Source organism: Laccaria bicolor, genomic scaffold (genome assembly GCF_000143565.1).
Source record: "Laccaria bicolor S238N-H82 LACBIscaffold_25 genomic scaffold, whole genome shotgun sequence".
Lineage (NCBI taxonomy): Eukaryota > Fungi > Basidiomycota > Agaricomycetes > Agaricales > Hydnangiaceae > Laccaria > Laccaria bicolor.
The window spans coordinates 189070-207091 of NW_001889896.1; the positions used below are offsets into that span (position 1 = coordinate 189070).

The following is an 18022-nucleotide window of genomic DNA, read 5'->3' on the forward strand; positions in this document are numbered from 1 at the left end:
AAATTAGAGTCGTGTGAACATTGTTGACAGACGTAATACACGAAACTCTATCTACTTCTGCGGGTTGATACAAAGATCTGTAACAGTTCAGTACATATGTTGGATAACCTAGACAACCTTGGCTGTCGAAAAAATGACACCATCCCGGAAAAAAAAATATGAACCGAGAAAAAGAGATATAGTGCGAACCATGATGATGAACATTGTGGGGATCTTCCAACCCGGCAGCCTTCAGGAGGAGGGAAGCATGAAGCTGATCAACCCTCCCAGAATCCCTAAGGCTGCCCAATAACGTCATGGCAAGGGTACTTTATTGACAGATGTGTCTCTGTCTGGTGGACGGGGGCGTAAGGCGCCAGCATGGCCATTCTCCCGAATCTCCTCGCCGTCATTAGATAATGTCTCAGGTAAGGTAGCTGTAGGCGTTAATGAATCTGAGCTTGAACTACGAGTAGCATCAGTCTTCACAGAACTTTGTGTTGGTGTATCTAATTCAGTAATAAACAAACATTCAAGGGGATGGAGAAAGACCGGACGCACGATCAGCGATGTCGGAGAACCTCCTGGTGAAAGGTTGGACTTTCGATAAGTCAGTAAGGGCAGTTTCAAGTGGCGAGTCGAAACTTGCTCGGAACGATTCGTTCGGTGGGCAGGTTGGGGTACTGTTGTCGGTGCAGGTTCCAGAGAGACCGCCGGGGACGAAACTGGGAATTATACTTGATCCTGCAGGTGATGCAAGTGCGATGGCCGCAGCATTCTCCTGTAAGCGGCTCGGCGATGGCGTTGCGCGACCTTTGGGGATGTTCAGTCGCTCGGCAACATTGCGAGCTTGCGCCGCTTGTCCAGTGTTCATATTTCGCATGGCGTCGGGGCGAACATCAGCCCACATTTGCAAAGCTTTGATAGAGCCCCATTCGATAATCTTGTTGTTCAGCCAGAGGAGCGACACAGGCTTGGTCAAAAAGTCATTGCACCCAGCTGCAAGCGCAGCAACACGATCACTCTGTAGCGATGAAGCGGTGAGGGCGACGATGATTACAGAAGAGCGATAAGGCGAGGCGGGCGGTCGACTCTCCGACGACGTAGCAGACACTGATGATTCTGATGGTGTCCTTTGCCCTTCTGTTTCGGTGGAGGGTGTTAGATTAGGTGGATACCCAGATGCTGCGTTGCTCTTTTCTAGGCGCCGTATCTCCTTTGTTGCTTGAATCCCGTCCATGACAGGCATTTGGATATCCATCTGATTAACGAGGTCAAAAATAATCCTCTAACTTGCAAGAGACTAACCAAAATCAAATGAAACTGTCCTGTGCGCCATTTTTCAACGGCTTCTTGTCCATTGCTCGCCAATTGATAAGTAATCTTCTTCTTTTTCATAAAGGTCGAAAGAATGGTCTGATTGATTGGGTTATCTACGAAGAAAATCGTTAGGGCTCGCAAAGAAAGAAAAAACAAGATAAAGATGACCACACCATCAACAATCAGGACACTAATGGGCGGAACGATGTTACCATCAGCTGGCGCCTTCCCCTTTTTATTGAACGAATCCTTGTCTTGAGGTGACGGGCGTTTGTTGTAACTCCGTCGAGAAGGTGTGCCCTCAGGGTAAGGGGATTGTGGAGGTGGAGATAGATTGCGGTTGCTTTCAGATGGTCGACGTGGGACAGGTGCAAGGATACTAGAGGCAAGCGATGGCATTGAACTTGGAGGTGTTGGCTGCCTATCAGGAATTTGAACATTGAGCGATGAGATGGACTGCGAAAGGCCTCCTTCGCCAGACTCAGATGACGTGGTTTTAGGGGACATAGCTGCGTGCAATGACGAAAACGAAACAACGGCTTCACCGAAGCTGTTGGGAGTTAATCTTGACGCGGACGCCTTACGAGGGGGCGGCACTCCCAATTGGCCTTTATCTCTTTCCATTAATTGACTGGATGGGTTCCGCGAGCCTTTGCTGCGAGGGTGGAAATAGATGCCAGCGGGCTGGCCATCTGGGCTCTGAATGACAAGCCCTGAAGAGGGAGAAGTTCCTAACTTTTGGGCTGCTGCCGAGAAATATTCAACGTTGTCAGGTAGTGCAAGGGGTGAGGGAGGAAGATTTGATGGTTGCTCCAAAATATCTTTCGTGGATCTAGTGGAACGATCGGAATCGGAGCGAGAGCCAACAGGCCGGGATTTGGTTGTGGAGGTGGTTGAGGAGGGACTGGCAGGAGGGTTGCTGCTCACACTATTGTGGCGACTGCTGAAAAATGACGTTCGTGTGTTGACGCCAGGACTCGTAGGAGACGTTGCGATAGGTATGAATGAGGAGTCCACAGTTGGTTTTGTAACTGCTGTGTGAAGTGCGGTCAGACAGCGACGGGGTCCAGCAGGTTTGGGGATTATCATAACTTCTGGCAAAGGGATAGAAGACGCAGTGTAAGAAGTCACGATACTTTGCATAACATCCTTCAATAATTTGTATTTAGAAAGACTGGCAAACATCATTATAGTCGCAGGCACCGGTTGGCGAAGTGTAGTGTTTTGCCCCAGCAGACGGGCTAAGTGAGGTGACGATCGTGGTCGATGGTTGGCGGCTAAAGAGGGACGCTTGCGTGGATTGCGGTATGACGACGGTTGATTTTGTTCTATCCGTAACGCTTGAAGACGCTCTTTAAGAATGTCAACGTTATCGTCAATCAAGATAAACAAAGGTGACTCTGTCAGCGGTTGTGTGGATTCTGCATTGAATAGGACACCGGATCCTAGGGTGCCTTCTGCGTTCGCATGATAGGCTGATAAGACTTGCGGCGTTTGGTTTTTAGCTGGGGGTGGGGATATTGGGGAATCAGTCACTCCGTCGACATTTCCGTCAGGTGAAACGTGGCTAACATCCATTCCCCAAGCTGTCAGATAGCTTGTAAGATGTTGTGCGAAAGAACGTTTAGAGCTCGCATATAACGTTGTCTTTTTTCCCTTCAACGATTCCACAAACGTTGTCAGTAATTCAATACTTGGTTCGGGGCTGCCACCACTTTCTGTTCCAAACTCTTGTATAGGCGTTCTCGGAGGAGAAGCTACACTCTGCAAGGTGAACCGAAGATCGCATGTACGCCCACTTGTAAGTGATTCAGGAATTAAGAGTTCGGGCTCCAGAGTTCCATCAATCTGGTCAAGTATTTGGTGTAACAGCTGCGCTGAAAATGATGCTCTGGGGCGGGTTGGTGATTCTGAGGTGTTCGACCGACTTGTTCCCTGGTCTAATTCCGAGGGCCCGTATTTGTGTGATATTCGAATGGTAAACTGAAAGGCAGAACCCGCCAGACTTGGTAAATCTCTCAACTGTTCATCGTCCAGAGAAACAACATTCGGGGGGTCCGGGTGCGTATTGACCGGCGTGACAAGGAGGCCAAGCTCTATTGAGTCTCCTCGCTGAGCAGTGTGTAGGACTTGCCGGACGATCTGTGAGAAAACGTCAATCCTATTTGAGATGGAAGAGTTTGAAAACGAACATGACAAAGAGCGTAAGAGATTGCACTCTCGTCGCCGAGAACGTAGATGTGCTTCAGACTAACGTCGCCATGATAAATTACCAAATCCACGCCAGCCTCAGCCGCAGCGCCACTCAGAACATCGCCAACACACTGCAGCGTCTCCCCAATATCAAATTCGTTGAGGATCGGTGGGCTTAAGCGTGCGGGAGATTTCTCTGCAGCGCGTGGGCTCATTGGTTCGCTGCAGAAGGCCGACATGTTCGCAGAGATATAATTTATATTCTTCATGGCAGTGAATATGGCAGAAATGGAAGAGGTAGGCACTGAAAGAGAACATGCTGACAACTGTTCCTTTGTGGGGTCCAGAACCTGAGGTGGCGATATCTGCAGCATGGTCTGAATAATCATCTGGCTGGCGTCCGCGAGCTCCACTGAGAGTTCATGAACTTGAGCAGATTGAGCGGAAGAGAAATAAGAATCGGAGCGGACGGGTAATGAGGGGCCAGGTCTGTGAGGATGCTGTAATTGGGCAAGTTGCGAAGGCAGAGGCATGGAGTAACGCCTTGAGAGCAGTGATGAGGGTTTGAGGAGATCATCATCCTGAGTATTTGGCAAATCTGAGCCATAACCTAACAGTGGGGTGCTAGGTTCCTCTGTTCGGTAGATGTCTCCGGAGTTATCCCCTTCCAACGGCTCCCCTTCTAAGCTAAGCATCTCGCCCTCTGAGGAGCTAAACGACGACCTCCGTTCGTGATGAGAAGCCATCATGTTCTGACGGCTTGTGGAGGCGTATGAGACGCTGAACTTGCTGCTACTCGGTAAATCGAGAGCAACGAATTCCTGCATGCCATCCGTCGACGACAAGTGCATTGCAGGGAGCATAGGCGCACTCATAGCCCCGACGTGGCCCTAATGAGTGTGTCTCCGATTAACTTGTTCAATGGGTGGTGTCTTGAAGACGTGATCAACGTCGGCAACGTTCTCAAAGTGTCTAGAGCTGGCTATTGTGCAGATGCTCACAGCAGAATGGCTGGCAGAAGTTTGAGCTTCAAGCTTCCAAGTTGAGATCGGGGGTTACAACTATAAAGCTGACCAAATACAGATGTCCCTCGAATTTCAATTTAAATCGTAATCTCATCCTATTTTACAGCCGGAGTATGCGTAAGTACGCCGTGTCTCACAGTCAGTAACATAACTCGATATCGCCCTGGATGAAACAAGGTAAGCGTAAAATTTCAATTGGAAGATATGAAAACAAACCTCTGCAACCAAGTCCATGTCATGATAGCTCACTCTCTTACCTGCCGCGGCACGAGGATCTTCCTTGGCATCGGGTGGTGGGGGCGGAGGTGGTCCGCTGGCCGAACCACCTGTATTTCCCCTATTCCTCCGACCGTTTCCAGTTCCGCTTCCACTCACAAGCGCTGTGTCCATAGCAGCTAAAGTGGGCTTCGGAGGAAGGCCTGCGCCGGCAGGAATAACCGAGCTTTCAGTTGCAAATCCGCTGATACGGTCGCTTAACCGTCGAGCCGTTATTAAGTCATCGCGTCTCGAAGACGGCATTGGCACGGGATAAGCGCCGACACCAGGATACATGGCACCTGGGAACGGAGGGGGTTCCCAGTAACCATTGTGATACGGAGGAGGAGGATAGGCGCCTGGAGGGAACGGTCCATTAGGGTAAAAGGGAGCCCCTCGACCAAATTCACCTCCATAGAATGGAGCTGGCCCTTGGATGCCGTAGGCTTGGGGTGGCGGCGCTTGGCTGCTGTTTCCAACGGCAGCTGGCGGATGTGCAAAGGGCTGAATACGATGTGGATCAAGAGCGAAATTATTGAAGTATGGAAGCTGCCAAATGAGGTTAACGATTGACGCGAAGCTAGGGAGAAGATGATAACTGTACCTCATCAAGTTGTTTCACCAATTCTGGATGTTTATTGGCAATATGTTTCTCAACAAAAGATGTAGCTTTGAACAGCTTTTGACAAGTCTTGCATCTGAATTTGCCCTCGTCCTCTTGTTTGATGTACGGTTCAACTGCCTTGGTCAACTCCCTGCCATGGACGTCAGTAAGATGCTCGTCAGACCCACAAGCAAATACGTACTCCTCGTAGCTTTTGCCACCATATTGATGCGGTTCAACACCATCTCGATTGAGAAGCAAGGCGAGCTTTGAGTCAAGCCAGTCAATCCAGCGCTCATCTACGACGACGTGTAAACACAAGAGGCAGGAGGGATAGGAAAAACAAACCATTGCGCTTCCAATCCTTGTTGTCAGAGGAGACCTTGGCGGTACTTTCTTTTTTCACCTCCTTCTCCTTGTCAGCATCTTCATCCTTGGACTTCTTCTCCTTCTCAACATTCTCCGCAATCTCCGCCTTCATTCCCTCAAGCTGTGCCTTGGACAATGGTTTTCTCGCATGTTTCAGACACTTACGTTGCAATTCCTCAAGATGGTCGGTAACAACAGAGCAATAGTAGCATGTGTGGAAAGCAGCCCGAAGATAGGCAAGATACATATCCAGCGAGACTACAGCCTGGAGCACCCTCAGAAACAGATGGCGAGGACGAGAATCAAGTCACGGACCTTCTTTGCTTCATGAGTTTTTTCATCATCCATGTTGACCAAACCTTGGCTACGCATGTCAGCCATAACTTTCTCGATCCTGCGCTCTACTGCATCGCTTCCTCTCTCTTTTGGTTCAGGTTCCTCCTCATCCGGAACCTCCGGGGCTGCCATGACAGTATCGGTGTCAGAATTAGTAGGGGCCGAACCCTCTTCGGTCTTGGGTGCAACTGGTTGAGGTTTGGAAACGCGTAACTTTTCGGCCTCCGCCTCCAAGATAGCCGCAAGAGCTTTTGCGTTCGCAAGATCTTTCTCTATCCGCTCAGGTCGACTGGCCACTTCGGGTGCATAGCGAATTTTGTTGACAAAAGGCCGAAGATTGTGAGTCACATGCAACTTGAACCCTTCAATCTGAAAAGAATTTGTTAGTCATCAGGAACAGCCATGCCTGTTCCACAAAATACCTTTTTTTCCGTCAACTCCAACATGACAGTGGGCATATCCGCATCGTCTGTGAAACGAAGCCAACCTGCACGATAGTAATTGCGCTTTTGCAAAGGATCACCCAGTGCAATATAAATAAAACCAGGGATTTTTGAGCAAGCCTTACCGGAGAGACGTCAGAAAAGCAAAGAAATGTGGGGAGCAGTCTTACCTCCTCCAGTTTGACGCGTCCGATATCGGGAGGGATTGTCCTAATCATAACTTGGTTCCCCTCGGGCGGCACGGAAATTTCTTCACCGCGAACTTGACGTCTATTATCCGAGGAGGCCTTTCCGTTCGCATCCACGCGCGGGGCATCTCCATCAGCCGCCTCTTCATCTGCATCAACGTTGAATTGCATGTCATCTTCGCCAGCCGTGGGCTTGGTGTTATCAGTAGCGGTGGGTACAGCGGTTCCATTCGACTCAGCCTTTGTGTCGTCATTGGCAGGGTTCTCCTTAACAGGAGATGAGGGTTCCCCATCAGGCTCGTTCAAATCTGGGTCAAACTTGCCCGATTCAAGATCATCAAGAAAAGTGTTAAGCCGCCCCTTCCAACCCTCTTTTCTCACCCTCATCCGCAAATTCTGGAATTCCGGAGCTGGGTCATATTTTTCGGCAAACCAAGGTGACTTCCTATGATGTTCAAACATTGTTTGAAGCTAGAATACGACACGAGGAAGAGTTTAGATATTTGTCTGACATAAGCAGAATGCAACGAGTCGCAAGCAAGTAGAAGGAACGAAGCGAACAAAATGGGGGAAACGTACTGACCTGAGTTGCAGCAAAATCCTTCTTATACTTTTCCCATTTACTTTTGATACCGTTACGGGGTTTTGAGCCATCACCAGCTTCGTGTTCAGCGGCCTTGTCGGCATTGTCCTCGTCGATTGCTTGTTGAGGAAAATAGTACCGAAACCACTCCGCGTATTGCTTCAGCGAAGCGGGATAGTCAAAGGTGTGTGGGTCTGGCGGAGCGCGTCGGTTTGGAGGAAACGAAGAACCATGTCCACGGCGCGGTGACGAGTAGCCGTACCCGCGAGAATGGGCATCTGGAGAATTGTGTGAGCGCTGGAAAAAGTTCAGAATCAATGCAGTATATCAAACCGTAGTCATCGTTGTAGCGCGGTCTTGGTTCATATCTGTCCCTCTCGTAAGGAGACATTGATCTCCGTCGCTTCCTGCCAGCTAAACAACGACAAATGTGGGAACTTGCACAGAGAACTCGTAGAAACATGGAACTTGCCTTCGTCAGGTTGAGGGCTACGACTCCTTCCCCGGCGGGAATAGTCATAAGCCATGCGGTCTCGTTCGTGATTAGCCCAAGCTCGATCCCTGTCATAGGCATCCCAGTCTGGCCTATATGTTTCTGGGTATGCCGAGTCAGGGTGAGGAGGTCTAGGTGGATAAGAACCGCGTGGAGGAGAACGAGAGCGAGAATGGCGCGGTGGAGGAGGATACGACGAAGACCAGGACATCTTTTAGAGGGAAAGAACTGAGTAGTCAAGAGAAGCGAATATGACACGAAGGCTGATCAGAGCCTGGCGGAGAGAGGTCGAGCATAGTGAAGCACAGACCTCTTGGGATCACGACACAAAGCGTGGGCGTTGGCTACTGCGACGAGCTCAACTCTGCTTTCAACACGCTGAACTGTGTTCGCGATGAGGTTGCAATTACGCCGAGCTCACGCTGTCACTCGATTCAATCTCCGCTCCACCTTCCGACAGGCCCGTGCGTACCGACAACGATGAGCTCTAAAATATGCTACTCAATACATTATCTAGAGATACTGTGTCGTCTGTGGGGGCCACCCTTTTCTCTTTCTTCTTCCTGTGCTCCGTGTCGTTCCCGTCGTCGGCGGGCCTTTTCCGCGAGCGTTCCATTGGTTTCATCTCCAGCTCTTCGCCCTTCTCCCTCTTCTTCGCCGCCCGTTTATCTAGTACGCGGGCAAGCTCCACATTCTTCATATAGTCTTGTTGTTCAGACCGCGACTGAGAAAGTTCCACGCGCAGCTTAGCCGAGTGGATAGCGGCTTCGTGAGCTAATGCGGAACGGAGTAAGGGAACTCAGGAAGATAAACAGAATAATGAAATGGCAAACTCACCGACTTGTTCCGTAAGCATGTTCCATTTGAACTTGGGAAGGTATTTCATCGTCCAAATGTCGTCTCTCCAACGTGAACCCTTCTTGCCTCCAATGGGCTGAGCATTCAGCATCTCAGCAACGCTTCGTGCAATCTTCTTGTCTTTAAACTCCACCCAGCCCTCAGTGTAATGCGGCTTCTTGGTAGTTGTATGCTTGCGCCTGAGATATGCTCGCTTCGCATCTGTCATTAAGGATGAATTTTTGTCAAAAGATAATTTCGGTAATCACGCACCTTCTTGCTGAAGATATACCCTCCCAGTCTCGCCGTAGGCGCTCATCAAATGACGAACTTTGGCGGGTTGCATTCCGGGAGGGATTCTTGAAATATAGATAACCCCTGCACGATCCTGCGCAGCTTTGAACGCAAGCAAAGCCTCCTTGGTCAAAGGTTTGACGACCTTCTCCCCAGAAAATCCGGCGGGGTCCATTCCGCGTCCTAAACCAGTTTCTTCTTCGTCAAATCCATCTTCGATCTCATGCAGCGATCCCGCTTCGCCGTCGTTTTGGGGCAATCGTGAAGGGCCAGCTTCAGTTGTCATGGGCGATTGGGAAGTCTTTGACCAAATTCTCAAGCTCTTGTGCAACAACTGCAAATAGATATCCTCAGGCTCCTCATTGTCCTTGTATGTAGCGGGGTAAATACTGGGTGAATACATAGGTAATCTGCAATTCCAAATCGATAAATAGCCCCTGAGTCCATGGTAAAACGCCCCTGTTCGAATCCAGATTCCAAACAGAAACGTGGTTCACCTAATCGTCGTCGCTGTCGCTGGAAGAATAATCATCGTCGCTAGGCAGCTCCGCCCCAGCTCCACCAACAAGCTGCTCTATTGATATTGGTTGCACTTCAGGCTCCTCGGACAAGGCAGTGGTTAAGAAGTCTTCATCTTCCATTCCCTCCATCTGGCGGTTGAGTTCCTCCTCGAAATCGTTCACGTCAATCTCTTCCCTATTGTCATCCCCAAATACATCATCCGCCTCCCCCGTAACTTCAGGTGGGTTCGACGGCTCTACTGGTTCCCAGTCTTCCTCCGAATCAGAATATATGGGAGCAGGAGGAGGAACTGGCACGGCTGCCGTACGCGTCGAAGAGCCAGAAGCCACTTGACCTGGAGGGATAGGAGGAACAATATATGACGATGATAACCCAGGAAGGGCAAGACCAGACGAAACCGGATTAGCGGGGGGGTTGGGCGTCGATGGCCGTGCTCGCTTGGCAGGCTTTCCGAACTGCAGCACTTCCTCATCAGCGTCCGAAAGCACAGTGACTTCCGGCTCCTTTTTTGCTTTCTTGACCTTTGGTATCGGGCGTGGTTTCGGCGGAGCTGGTTTTATTATCACTTGAGGCACCGGGGCCGGTGAAGGTGTAGGTGGTAGGTCCACTCGAGACTTGGGTAACGGTTTGACCGGTCGTGTAACCTTTGGTATTGGCTTAGGAGGTGACACCGGTCGCGGGGGTATATCTATTTCTTCCTCCTCCTCCTCCTCCTCCTCTTCCTCTTGCCTTTGGGCGATTGCATTTGGCACAAGTTCCACGTCGGCTTCCCCTTCGGCGTCTTCGTCGATGAGTCCCAGAATATCTTCATCCACTGTATCGCGTGCAGTATTTTTTGGTGCAGGGGACGGGGCAGCGGCTGTACGGGGATAAGTCTGCACCTGCATAGCAAACAAAAATAACATACCAGGTGCCGGACGAGGCGCGGACGATGCCGCTTTCCGTTGATAAGTAAGAGTCATGCACGAATCTAGTTTCTCTAACGTGTATGTCTACACCGCCCCTCAAAATTAGCATGACGTAGAAAGATACAACATATTGAACGTACGCCGGTCTCTTCGTCGTAAATGAGAACGCACTCCCACTCTTTTGCCGCAGCCTCTGATCCCAAAAATACTTGCTTCTCGCCAGCCTATAGATAGCCAAAGATCAATAAGCAGTTAACTTTGCTGATATACCGCGCACCTGGGAACCAGGATACTCCACCGTGACGCTGGTGGATTCCCCCCTCTTAACCTCTATTGTACCAGGTTTAGTCATGTCGACAGAAGGGGGTTTGAATTTATCTGTGAACAGCGTCATCGTACGCCCAATTCTAAGCAACAGGAAGAAAGACGAACATCGAAATGAGTAGAAGTCGCGATCTGGGAGATTCGACCGTTTTGCCGTAGCAGGTTCTGAGCCCTTGAGCTTGCGGGCTTTCAGAGCCCTGCCCAATGACGAGCCTACGTTCACGGGATGGCGTCCTTCGGGCATCCATCGTGTGTCGGAGGTCGCCATGGTGGTTCAGAACAACTTCAGCACAAGGCGTTTACAATTAGCCATTACATGTGCTGACTAAGCGGTGGGTGGGTGGAGTTGATCAAGGACAATAAGAAAAGACATGGAAAAGACCGATGGATTACTTAGTCGTGAAATTTCATGCTTCTGGTCACAGTAGGGCGACCAGAAGGGTGCGCGAGTAATAAAGTTACATCTGGTGAGTCTCTAAAATAATATAGTACACATACCACAGATCCTTCCATCAACTGACATACCGAAATCGAACTGCACCAATTTGATCCTCAATCTCTTCCAAATCCATATTCTTCTCAATTCCCGGCGTTCGTTCACTGACGAATTCCTTGGCGTAAAACGCTGCAACCCACGAGTACAACCCGAACCCTCGACGAGGCACGGACAACGGAAGCCTCGGAACAAACAATGCAGCGAGAACCCCAACCAGGCAGACTATGATGAGGGTGACGACGAAAGGGACAGTGAAAATCGCAACGCTGGTCACAATGCTATCCGGATATTGGAAAGCTAAGAGGAGGCCTGACCCTGCAAAATAGGGTAAAACGTTTCTAGCGTCGGCCATTGCTCTAGCTTGGGCATAGAGGGTTTCCGAGAGTGATGTATACCCATTAGGCCCATTGCGGCCTGTGTACGAAAGGAGCTGAACGACGGGTGAGCACCACGGAGAAACATCAAGGCATAGAGCATACAGTTGCTGATGGGGCATAGGTCGTATGACGCCCGTTATCCTATTTCTTCTGAGTACTTGAGGTCAATTTATTAGATAGGTTGCAACAAACCTTCAAAATCTGGTTGATACTACTCTGGTGAGCAATCGTAAACCTGCGTAACAATATAGTGAATCTGCATCGCAAGATAAAAAAGAACATACACGGTGGGGTAATTCGACGACAACAACTGCCGCTCAACGGAAGGGTCCGTGGCAAGCGTTTTCTCTGCTCGCTGGTGAGTCGACATCGCCGCCGCTTTGTCCACGATCCGCAAAGAGTTTGGGTATGCGACGGAGCTATTATACAATTCCACCACCCATGGTTCGTACAGCTCAAGACAAACGGCGGCGTCGAAACCGATGAAAGTAGGTGCTCCATTTACGTCGGGAATGCTGACATCGCCGAGACGACTAAAGCTACCTTCAGGTGCAAAAGTCGTATTTAGCCTAACAAAAATGTTTTCTAGCGTGACGAAGCCAGCGCCATCTTCACCTGAGGCAACAAGTTTGTCAGGCATCTTTCTAGAAACAGGTAACTGTGCTCACCAGTGCTCAAAGGCGTGGTCCCCATGTTATAAGCCATGCCGTCATTCCAGAACTTGGCTAAAATTGCAACAATCTAATAAAGCTGGGCGACATATCTGAGTCGAATTCAAGCTTACCTCCCAGAGCAATGCCACTCATGTTGAGGGCCTCAGGCAAAGAATCCAGAGGATCAACCAACGCGCTGAAGTTGTACGGCTGTTCAAGGTTTCGAGGGAAATCCCTGCCCAAATGAGAGAAGAGGGGACGAAGGACCTCTCTCGGAGTGAAAAGGTACGACATATCCGTCTCAGAAAACGGAACGCTGTAAGAAGGCAGAAATAAACTGGAGTCAGTAATGGCGATTGCTTGTGAAAGACGACAATACCACTGACTGACATGTTCGCATATCCATCCGGTATCTTCGCGCAACTTATTCTAATACCCCAACGAGGAAAGCTGAACGTCCCAGGTAAAACACAACAATCAAGCGTCGTAGAATAAGTCACATACCGCAACACTGAACCAGGGTCAACATTCAGAGCAGGCGCTGTCTGGTTGAAGACAGGATCATCAGGGTCGATAGATGTCATGGTAGTTTTGTCATCGAAAGTCCCAAGACCGGTTCCATTTGGGCGAAGTTGTTCGGGAATGATCTCGGCAAAGAAAACTGCGGTGTTTTCCCAGAAGAACGAAACGGCGGGAGGCACACCGCCATGCAATGAGGACGGGGACAACGTCCACGCGAGTTGACGATTCTAGCCCACAGATAGTCTAGAGCAGTCACAGTAGAAAGGCTTGAATCACACCTGAAAGATGCTTTGAACATTGTTCGCTCGTGAAAGATCATCAGCTGAAAGTGCGCCCATGACCGTCACTTCATTGTAATTCTGGTCTTGTAGCTTAGAGAGAATGATCAGATCGTCAAAGGCATCCGTTGTGGTCGTAGCGCTTACCTGAACATGTGTTTCAATGTTTACCAAACGGGAAAGAATAAACGGCAATGATCCCGCAAGGTAAACGAGACCAAGAAAGAAAAATATGAAGAGAGACCAAGGTCGTGAGCTAGTAGTACTCAGAATCGGCCGCCATCATATTGACCTATAGGAAAGAGGGTACTCACTCGTAACTCCTTCGGTTATCTCTATCTGTTCCGCGATAGTTTTGTCTATCCCAAAGCAAACGGAAGGCGGACCATGCGCTTGTCCAATTGTCAGAGTGCGTCACAAGATCCTTCAACCTCATCCCAGGGCGGTCTACGACACGCGATACATGAATGACAGTTGCCCAAGCTGTCCTCACTCAGGCGTTAATAATGGCATAAATAACAAAACGAAAAAGCGCACCAGATGCCTCCAGAATCCCTCTGCCCAGCCTCAACAAACTAAGTCCCAGAGAAAACCCAACCAACCCCGAACCAACACCAACAAAGAATCGCGCCCAAAACAGTGACCTTCCCCTGGCCAGGATAACGAAAATCAAGAGGAACGGGTACGCAAGTAAGCAGAGTCCAACATGAATCCACAACAATCTCCATCTTGGGGGCTCGAAGCCCTGCGCAAAAGGATGTTTTTTCGCCGGCTTGGGAAGGCCTCTCGGGTATAAAGAAGGAGTTTTAGTTTGTGGCTTGGAGATCGAATCCTTGACGGGATCGGAGAAAAAATTGCGGTAGAGTTTCATTGCATCGAACTCCGGCTGGGAATCATCGTAGATGGCCTCAGACAAAGAGAGGTATGGCGGTCGATGCTGGCTCCTCCGCCAGACAAAGCCTCCAGGCCTAGCAAAAGGGTCTACGTATAGTGGGTTCTCATCGTCTTTAACATCATCTGCATGTGGTGGCCCCTCCGTTTCTTGCCCTGGTGGTGAAGCAGGTGAGATAGGCAAAAGAGGTATTTGTTGCGTTTCATCCTGGTCATCGCGATTGTTATGGGGCCGACGAACATAGTCTGGTGGTGTGTGTCCATTTGAGCTCGGAGTCGTTGAGAACCGCAGCGGAGAAGGCGTGACAGGCGCCGTGGAGCCGCTGAGTCCAGGAGGTGAGAGGGAACGAGAACGAGGTTGTTGTGCCATCCATTAGCCGTGGGCCTGCGGCGCCAGGCTGGGTGAAGAAAAGATGTGACTGCAACAGTGGAAGGGGTAGAGATTGGGTAGAGCCACAGAAAGAATTAGTTTGAACCTGATTGTCAAGCTCAGCGCCACAAGGCAAGTATTTCTTGTTTGTGAACCCGGTCCAGCCGATTGGAGACGTCAACGGGTTTGCGCAGGCACCCTAAACCCCCTCGTGCGTACCTAACATGCCAACTCGGCAATAGATAGGCTTCCCAGCGCTTGAGAACGTCTCTGTCGATGAGTACACACACAAATCGCCTATATCAACGTCAGAGAACAAACCGAGGAAACACTAAATGGATCGTGGATAGGTCTGGAGACAATCTGGAGAAGCTGACATGCTAGGGTTCCCCACATGACACAAGGCGGATATTTATAGAAGTTCAGGGTTCCGACAAAACCGGCGTGCTGTTGTAAAGTGTGCACCGACAAGAACCTCAGTATTCTATCGCTCAAGTCTGCCAACAAAAATCTCATTAAAGACCCCTATCAAAAATATACCATTCTCAAGGGACTCATCATGAATCATCATCATCACCACCACCCTTCTTCTCATGTCTTTTCTTTTTCTTCTTTTTGCTTTTTTCGACCCCATCAGGTTCCTCAGCATCCATCTCCAGCTCCATTGCCGTCCGCTTGCGATGCCTCTTTTTCTCTTCAACAGTCTGCTCGGCTTTTTCCACAGGCGCGATGAAGGCCTCTGCGCGTTCCGCACGGCGTTTTTCTGTCGTTTCTGCTTGCTGCGGAAGGAGTCAGCGTTACGCATTGAGGTAAAACAAGGAAAAAGTACCTTTTGTTTTCTCTTCTCCGTTTCCTGAGCTTCCCTCTCAGTCGCCTTGAGGAAGTACTCTCCCGACTCCAATTGCAGATCGACCTACACATTCACATCAGCAAAAGAACATAAAAATCGTGCAAAAAAAGAAAGACTGGCCTTGCGAGGTTGCTGCGCAGGCGGGAAAGGCGTGTAAACTTTCTTTGCCGGTTTTTCCTTCTTCGCAATCTCCTCCGCGCCCATGCCCGCCGCCTTCCACGCCTCCTTCTTCCCTTCAAGTTTCTCGTTCTTCTTTGCCGTCTTCTCCGATGTCTTGAGATGCCGTTTTCTAAATTGTGGGAGGAACCGATCCCAAGACTCCGTTGCGAGTTTAGGGTCTTTCGCCAGCTCGCGCCGGATCATGAGCTCCTGTGCGGTTGTCAAAACATGTTTTTTGTAGGAGTGTGTAGGTTTTTTTACTAGCCTTTATGCGGTATATGGGATGTATGTTTTTCATACAATCGAGAACTATTCGTCGAACCTCCTTGAGCGACTTGTAAGGACCCATCACGCTCACTGTGCTTCCTTGCACCAGCACATAACAATTCGTCAATAGTTCAATGGCCTACTCTCCATTAGTTTTGTTTCTGTTACTTCAGATAAGAAGCCCAACTCACCTTGAGCGTACTCCCATCCGGTCCAATAATCCTCTGCCTCCGCTTCACAAACCTCTCCTTGTTCCGCACCAACGTCCCAATCTTGATGATATCACACGCAACCGCGTCGTCCAAAATCTTTACCGCTTGCGAGACAGCCACACCACGCGCCAAAAGTTTGATCATATCGCGGGCTTTGAGAATAATGTAAGGGTCGTAGGTTTTTCTCGTCGTCTTCACGGACATGGAACCATGGACCAAATCAAGTGTGCATGCTACTCCCTGTTAAACCATCCATGAATACGCAGACAGCGGCATACGCATACGTGAAAAAACGTTACATGTGTATCCAATGCTCGAGTAACCGCACTCCAGACTTCACGAAGGTATTTTTCTCGGTACTTGGGGAAAAGCGTAGCAAAGGACGATTCTTCAGTGAACGCACCAGCCTTGTTGTCCGTCGGCTGGAATGGGTCGACTTTCCACTGCCAATACGTTCGTGAGCTGCCAACTCGAGGTAACAGATAACTTACACTAGAAGAGCAGGTGAGCTGTGGTACCGATAGAAGAAAAAGCAGAACCCACTTACTGGTCAATATCATCCGTGTCCCATGCTATAAGAAAATTTGAGGACTCGACGAGTAAAAGCTATGAAAATTCGCTTACGCTTATCCTTCCGATGGGCTTTGTTCTTGCTCACGACTGGCTCTCCAGAATCCGACATGAATGGTGGTGGTCGACTTGTAATGTTTTGCGCTCACGGGACTTTTTTGGGACTTTTGTGTTTATTGACTTGCAACATCCTTGTTCACAACTTCCTCTCCCTCCTCCTCCTCCTCTTTTACAATGGACAACTTTCCTGACGGCGTCTCCCCCGATCTCCTCGTGCCACTCTCCTACGACGACAACATCGCCTACGAGGAGCAGCTCCCCACCCACTCCGACAACGACGCAGCATCCCTTGCTAACCGCATCGGCACCAGCAAAGTTTATTTACTCGCAGAAACGTCTGTAGCAACAGGCAGAATCGGCAAGGTGCGCTGGTAGCATGTCTTGGGCGTGTGTCGAGAACAAGTCCTGATATGCCCACAACCCTCTTTTCTCTCTCTCCCTCCCTCGCTCTCCCTCTCTTGAACTGGTCAGCGTAAGCATGCCGAAGAAGAAGAAGAGGAAGACGTTACCATGGAGGAGGACGACTCGATCGGAGAGGGTCTGTGTTCTTCTGTCTCTCTCTCTACATAAAATTCAATTATTGATAATGAAATAGACACAACATACAGAGCAAACGCTCTCTTATTCCAAGGGTCTCCTATAGCCCACTTACCAACAACACGAATATTCGCCTACGCAACACACTTTGACACGCACCCCATGGGGCTCGAATGGGTCGACGACACCACCTGCATCCTCGTATTCGAAACCAAAGCATCCGCCCGCCTCGCCTACCGGTACCTCCTAAAATCAGCATCAGAAGAACCCGATTTCGAAGGATGCATCACCGCAAAGTCCATCCCCATCGCTCTCTGGCCACCAGAAGAACGCATCAACAAGAGTCTGGGGAAGGGGGAGGGCTTGAAGGGCGTCATTCGCATGCGCTGGGCTAGGACGGAGGATGTCAAGAAGAAGGGCGCGAAGAACCAGAGCCAGTTTTACAAGAAGCACGGAACGGCGGCTGGGAAAGAGCTTTTCAACGGCCGGGATTTGCCCCCTCCAAAACGGAGGCGAAGGGAAGACGGAGGCGTTGATGAAGAATTGGAGCGAGCGCAACTTGATGACGAGTTGGACGCGTTCCTCGCTGCGGACGACGACGAGGTGGTTGAGGAGGTCGTGGAACCCGCCAGAGATCCCTCACCTCCTTCGAAGATGCGGTCCGACTATATTGCCGACGATGGGCGGACGTTACTTGAACGAACTTCGGTCCTGCGCATGCACTCTGACAATACACCCGACCTAGCGTCTCGGATCACTGCGCGTCTACCACGTCGGGCGCGGGGGGCGCTTGCCATGGACAGCGTGGGTGACCGAATAGAGTCTACAGAAAAACTGGAGTGGGGACCTTCATTGGAGCATAGTAGACGGGGTGGGAGAAGGAGAGATAATCCCCGGAGGAGTGGGAGACCCAAAACAGAGAGGAATGGTGGTCGGACGGAGAGACCGAGGAAAACACAGGAAGAGTTGGACGCGGAACTCGACGCGTTTCTCAATGAGCCCTAATTGCCGTCGTTTGATTTTATTGTTTATTCCCCTCCCCCCCTCTCAGTTTCTTATTATGTACCAATTGTACAAGCATTATGGCCCATTGCATGAAATCTTTGG

The 18022-nt window shown here is 50.0% G+C and overlaps 6 protein-coding genes across 6 annotated transcripts; 1 reads left to right on the plus strand and 5 right to left on the minus strand.

Annotated features, from left to right (window-relative positions):
- Positions 1–294: 294 nt before the first annotated feature.
- Positions 295–4367, minus strand: LACBIDRAFT_303735 (uncharacterized protein; the record flags this gene model as incomplete). Its single annotated transcript, XM_001884373.1, has 5 exons — positions 295–488; positions 541–1240; positions 1288–1412; positions 1473–3441; positions 3492–4367. 5 exons carry the CDS (start codon positions 4365–4367, stop codon positions 295–297), a joined length of 3864 nt encoding a protein of 1287 aa, XP_001884408.1.
- A 289-nt stretch (positions 4368–4656) lies between these two features.
- Positions 4657–7999, minus strand: LACBIDRAFT_303736 (uncharacterized protein; the record flags this gene model as incomplete). Its single annotated transcript, XM_001884374.1, has 11 exons — positions 4657–4680; positions 4734–5321; positions 5377–5527; positions 5579–5675; positions 5725–6010; positions 6061–6450; positions 6504–6644; positions 6695–7183; positions 7296–7573; positions 7629–7709; positions 7768–7999. The coding sequence occupies 11 exons, from the start codon at positions 7997–7999 to the stop codon at positions 4657–4659; spliced, it is 2757 nt and encodes a 918-aa protein (XP_001884409.1).
- Positions 8000–9416: 1417 nt separating this feature from the next.
- LACBIDRAFT_303738 (uncharacterized protein) lies at positions 9417–10941 on the minus strand (the record flags this gene model as incomplete). The annotated part of the gene is made up of 5 exons (XM_001884375.1): positions 9417–10300; positions 10349–10433; positions 10490–10573; positions 10627–10727; positions 10782–10941. 5 exons carry the CDS (start codon positions 10939–10941, stop codon positions 9417–9419), a joined length of 1314 nt encoding a protein of 437 aa, XP_001884410.1.
- Positions 10942–11185: 244 nt separating this feature from the next.
- LACBIDRAFT_303739 (uncharacterized protein) lies at positions 11186–14260 on the minus strand (the record flags this gene model as incomplete). Its single annotated transcript, XM_001884376.1, has 12 exons — positions 11186–11599; positions 11649–11687; positions 11739–11781; positions 11831–12161; positions 12215–12271; positions 12331–12515; positions 12590–12649; positions 12704–12948; positions 13000–13092; positions 13147–13255; positions 13314–13482; positions 13537–14260. 12 exons carry the CDS (start codon positions 14258–14260, stop codon positions 11186–11188), a joined length of 2469 nt encoding a protein of 822 aa, XP_001884411.1.
- Positions 14261–14817: 557 nt separating this feature from the next.
- Positions 14818–16430, minus strand: LACBIDRAFT_303740 (90S preribosome/SSU processome component KRR1; the record flags this gene model as incomplete). Its single annotated transcript, XM_001884377.1, has 8 exons — positions 14818–15039; positions 15090–15173; positions 15231–15479; positions 15535–15675; positions 15728–15988; positions 16048–16240; positions 16296–16320; positions 16373–16430. 8 exons carry the CDS (start codon positions 16428–16430, stop codon positions 14818–14820), a joined length of 1233 nt encoding a protein of 410 aa, XP_001884412.1.
- Positions 16431–16552: 122 nt separating this feature from the next.
- LACBIDRAFT_294925 (uncharacterized protein) lies at positions 16553–17920 on the plus strand (the record flags this gene model as incomplete). Its single annotated transcript, XM_001884245.1, has 3 exons — positions 16553–16741; positions 16850–16916; positions 16974–17920. 3 exons carry the CDS (start codon positions 16553–16555, stop codon positions 17918–17920), a joined length of 1203 nt encoding a protein of 400 aa, XP_001884280.1.
- Between the last annotated feature and the right edge of the window lie 102 nt (positions 17921–18022).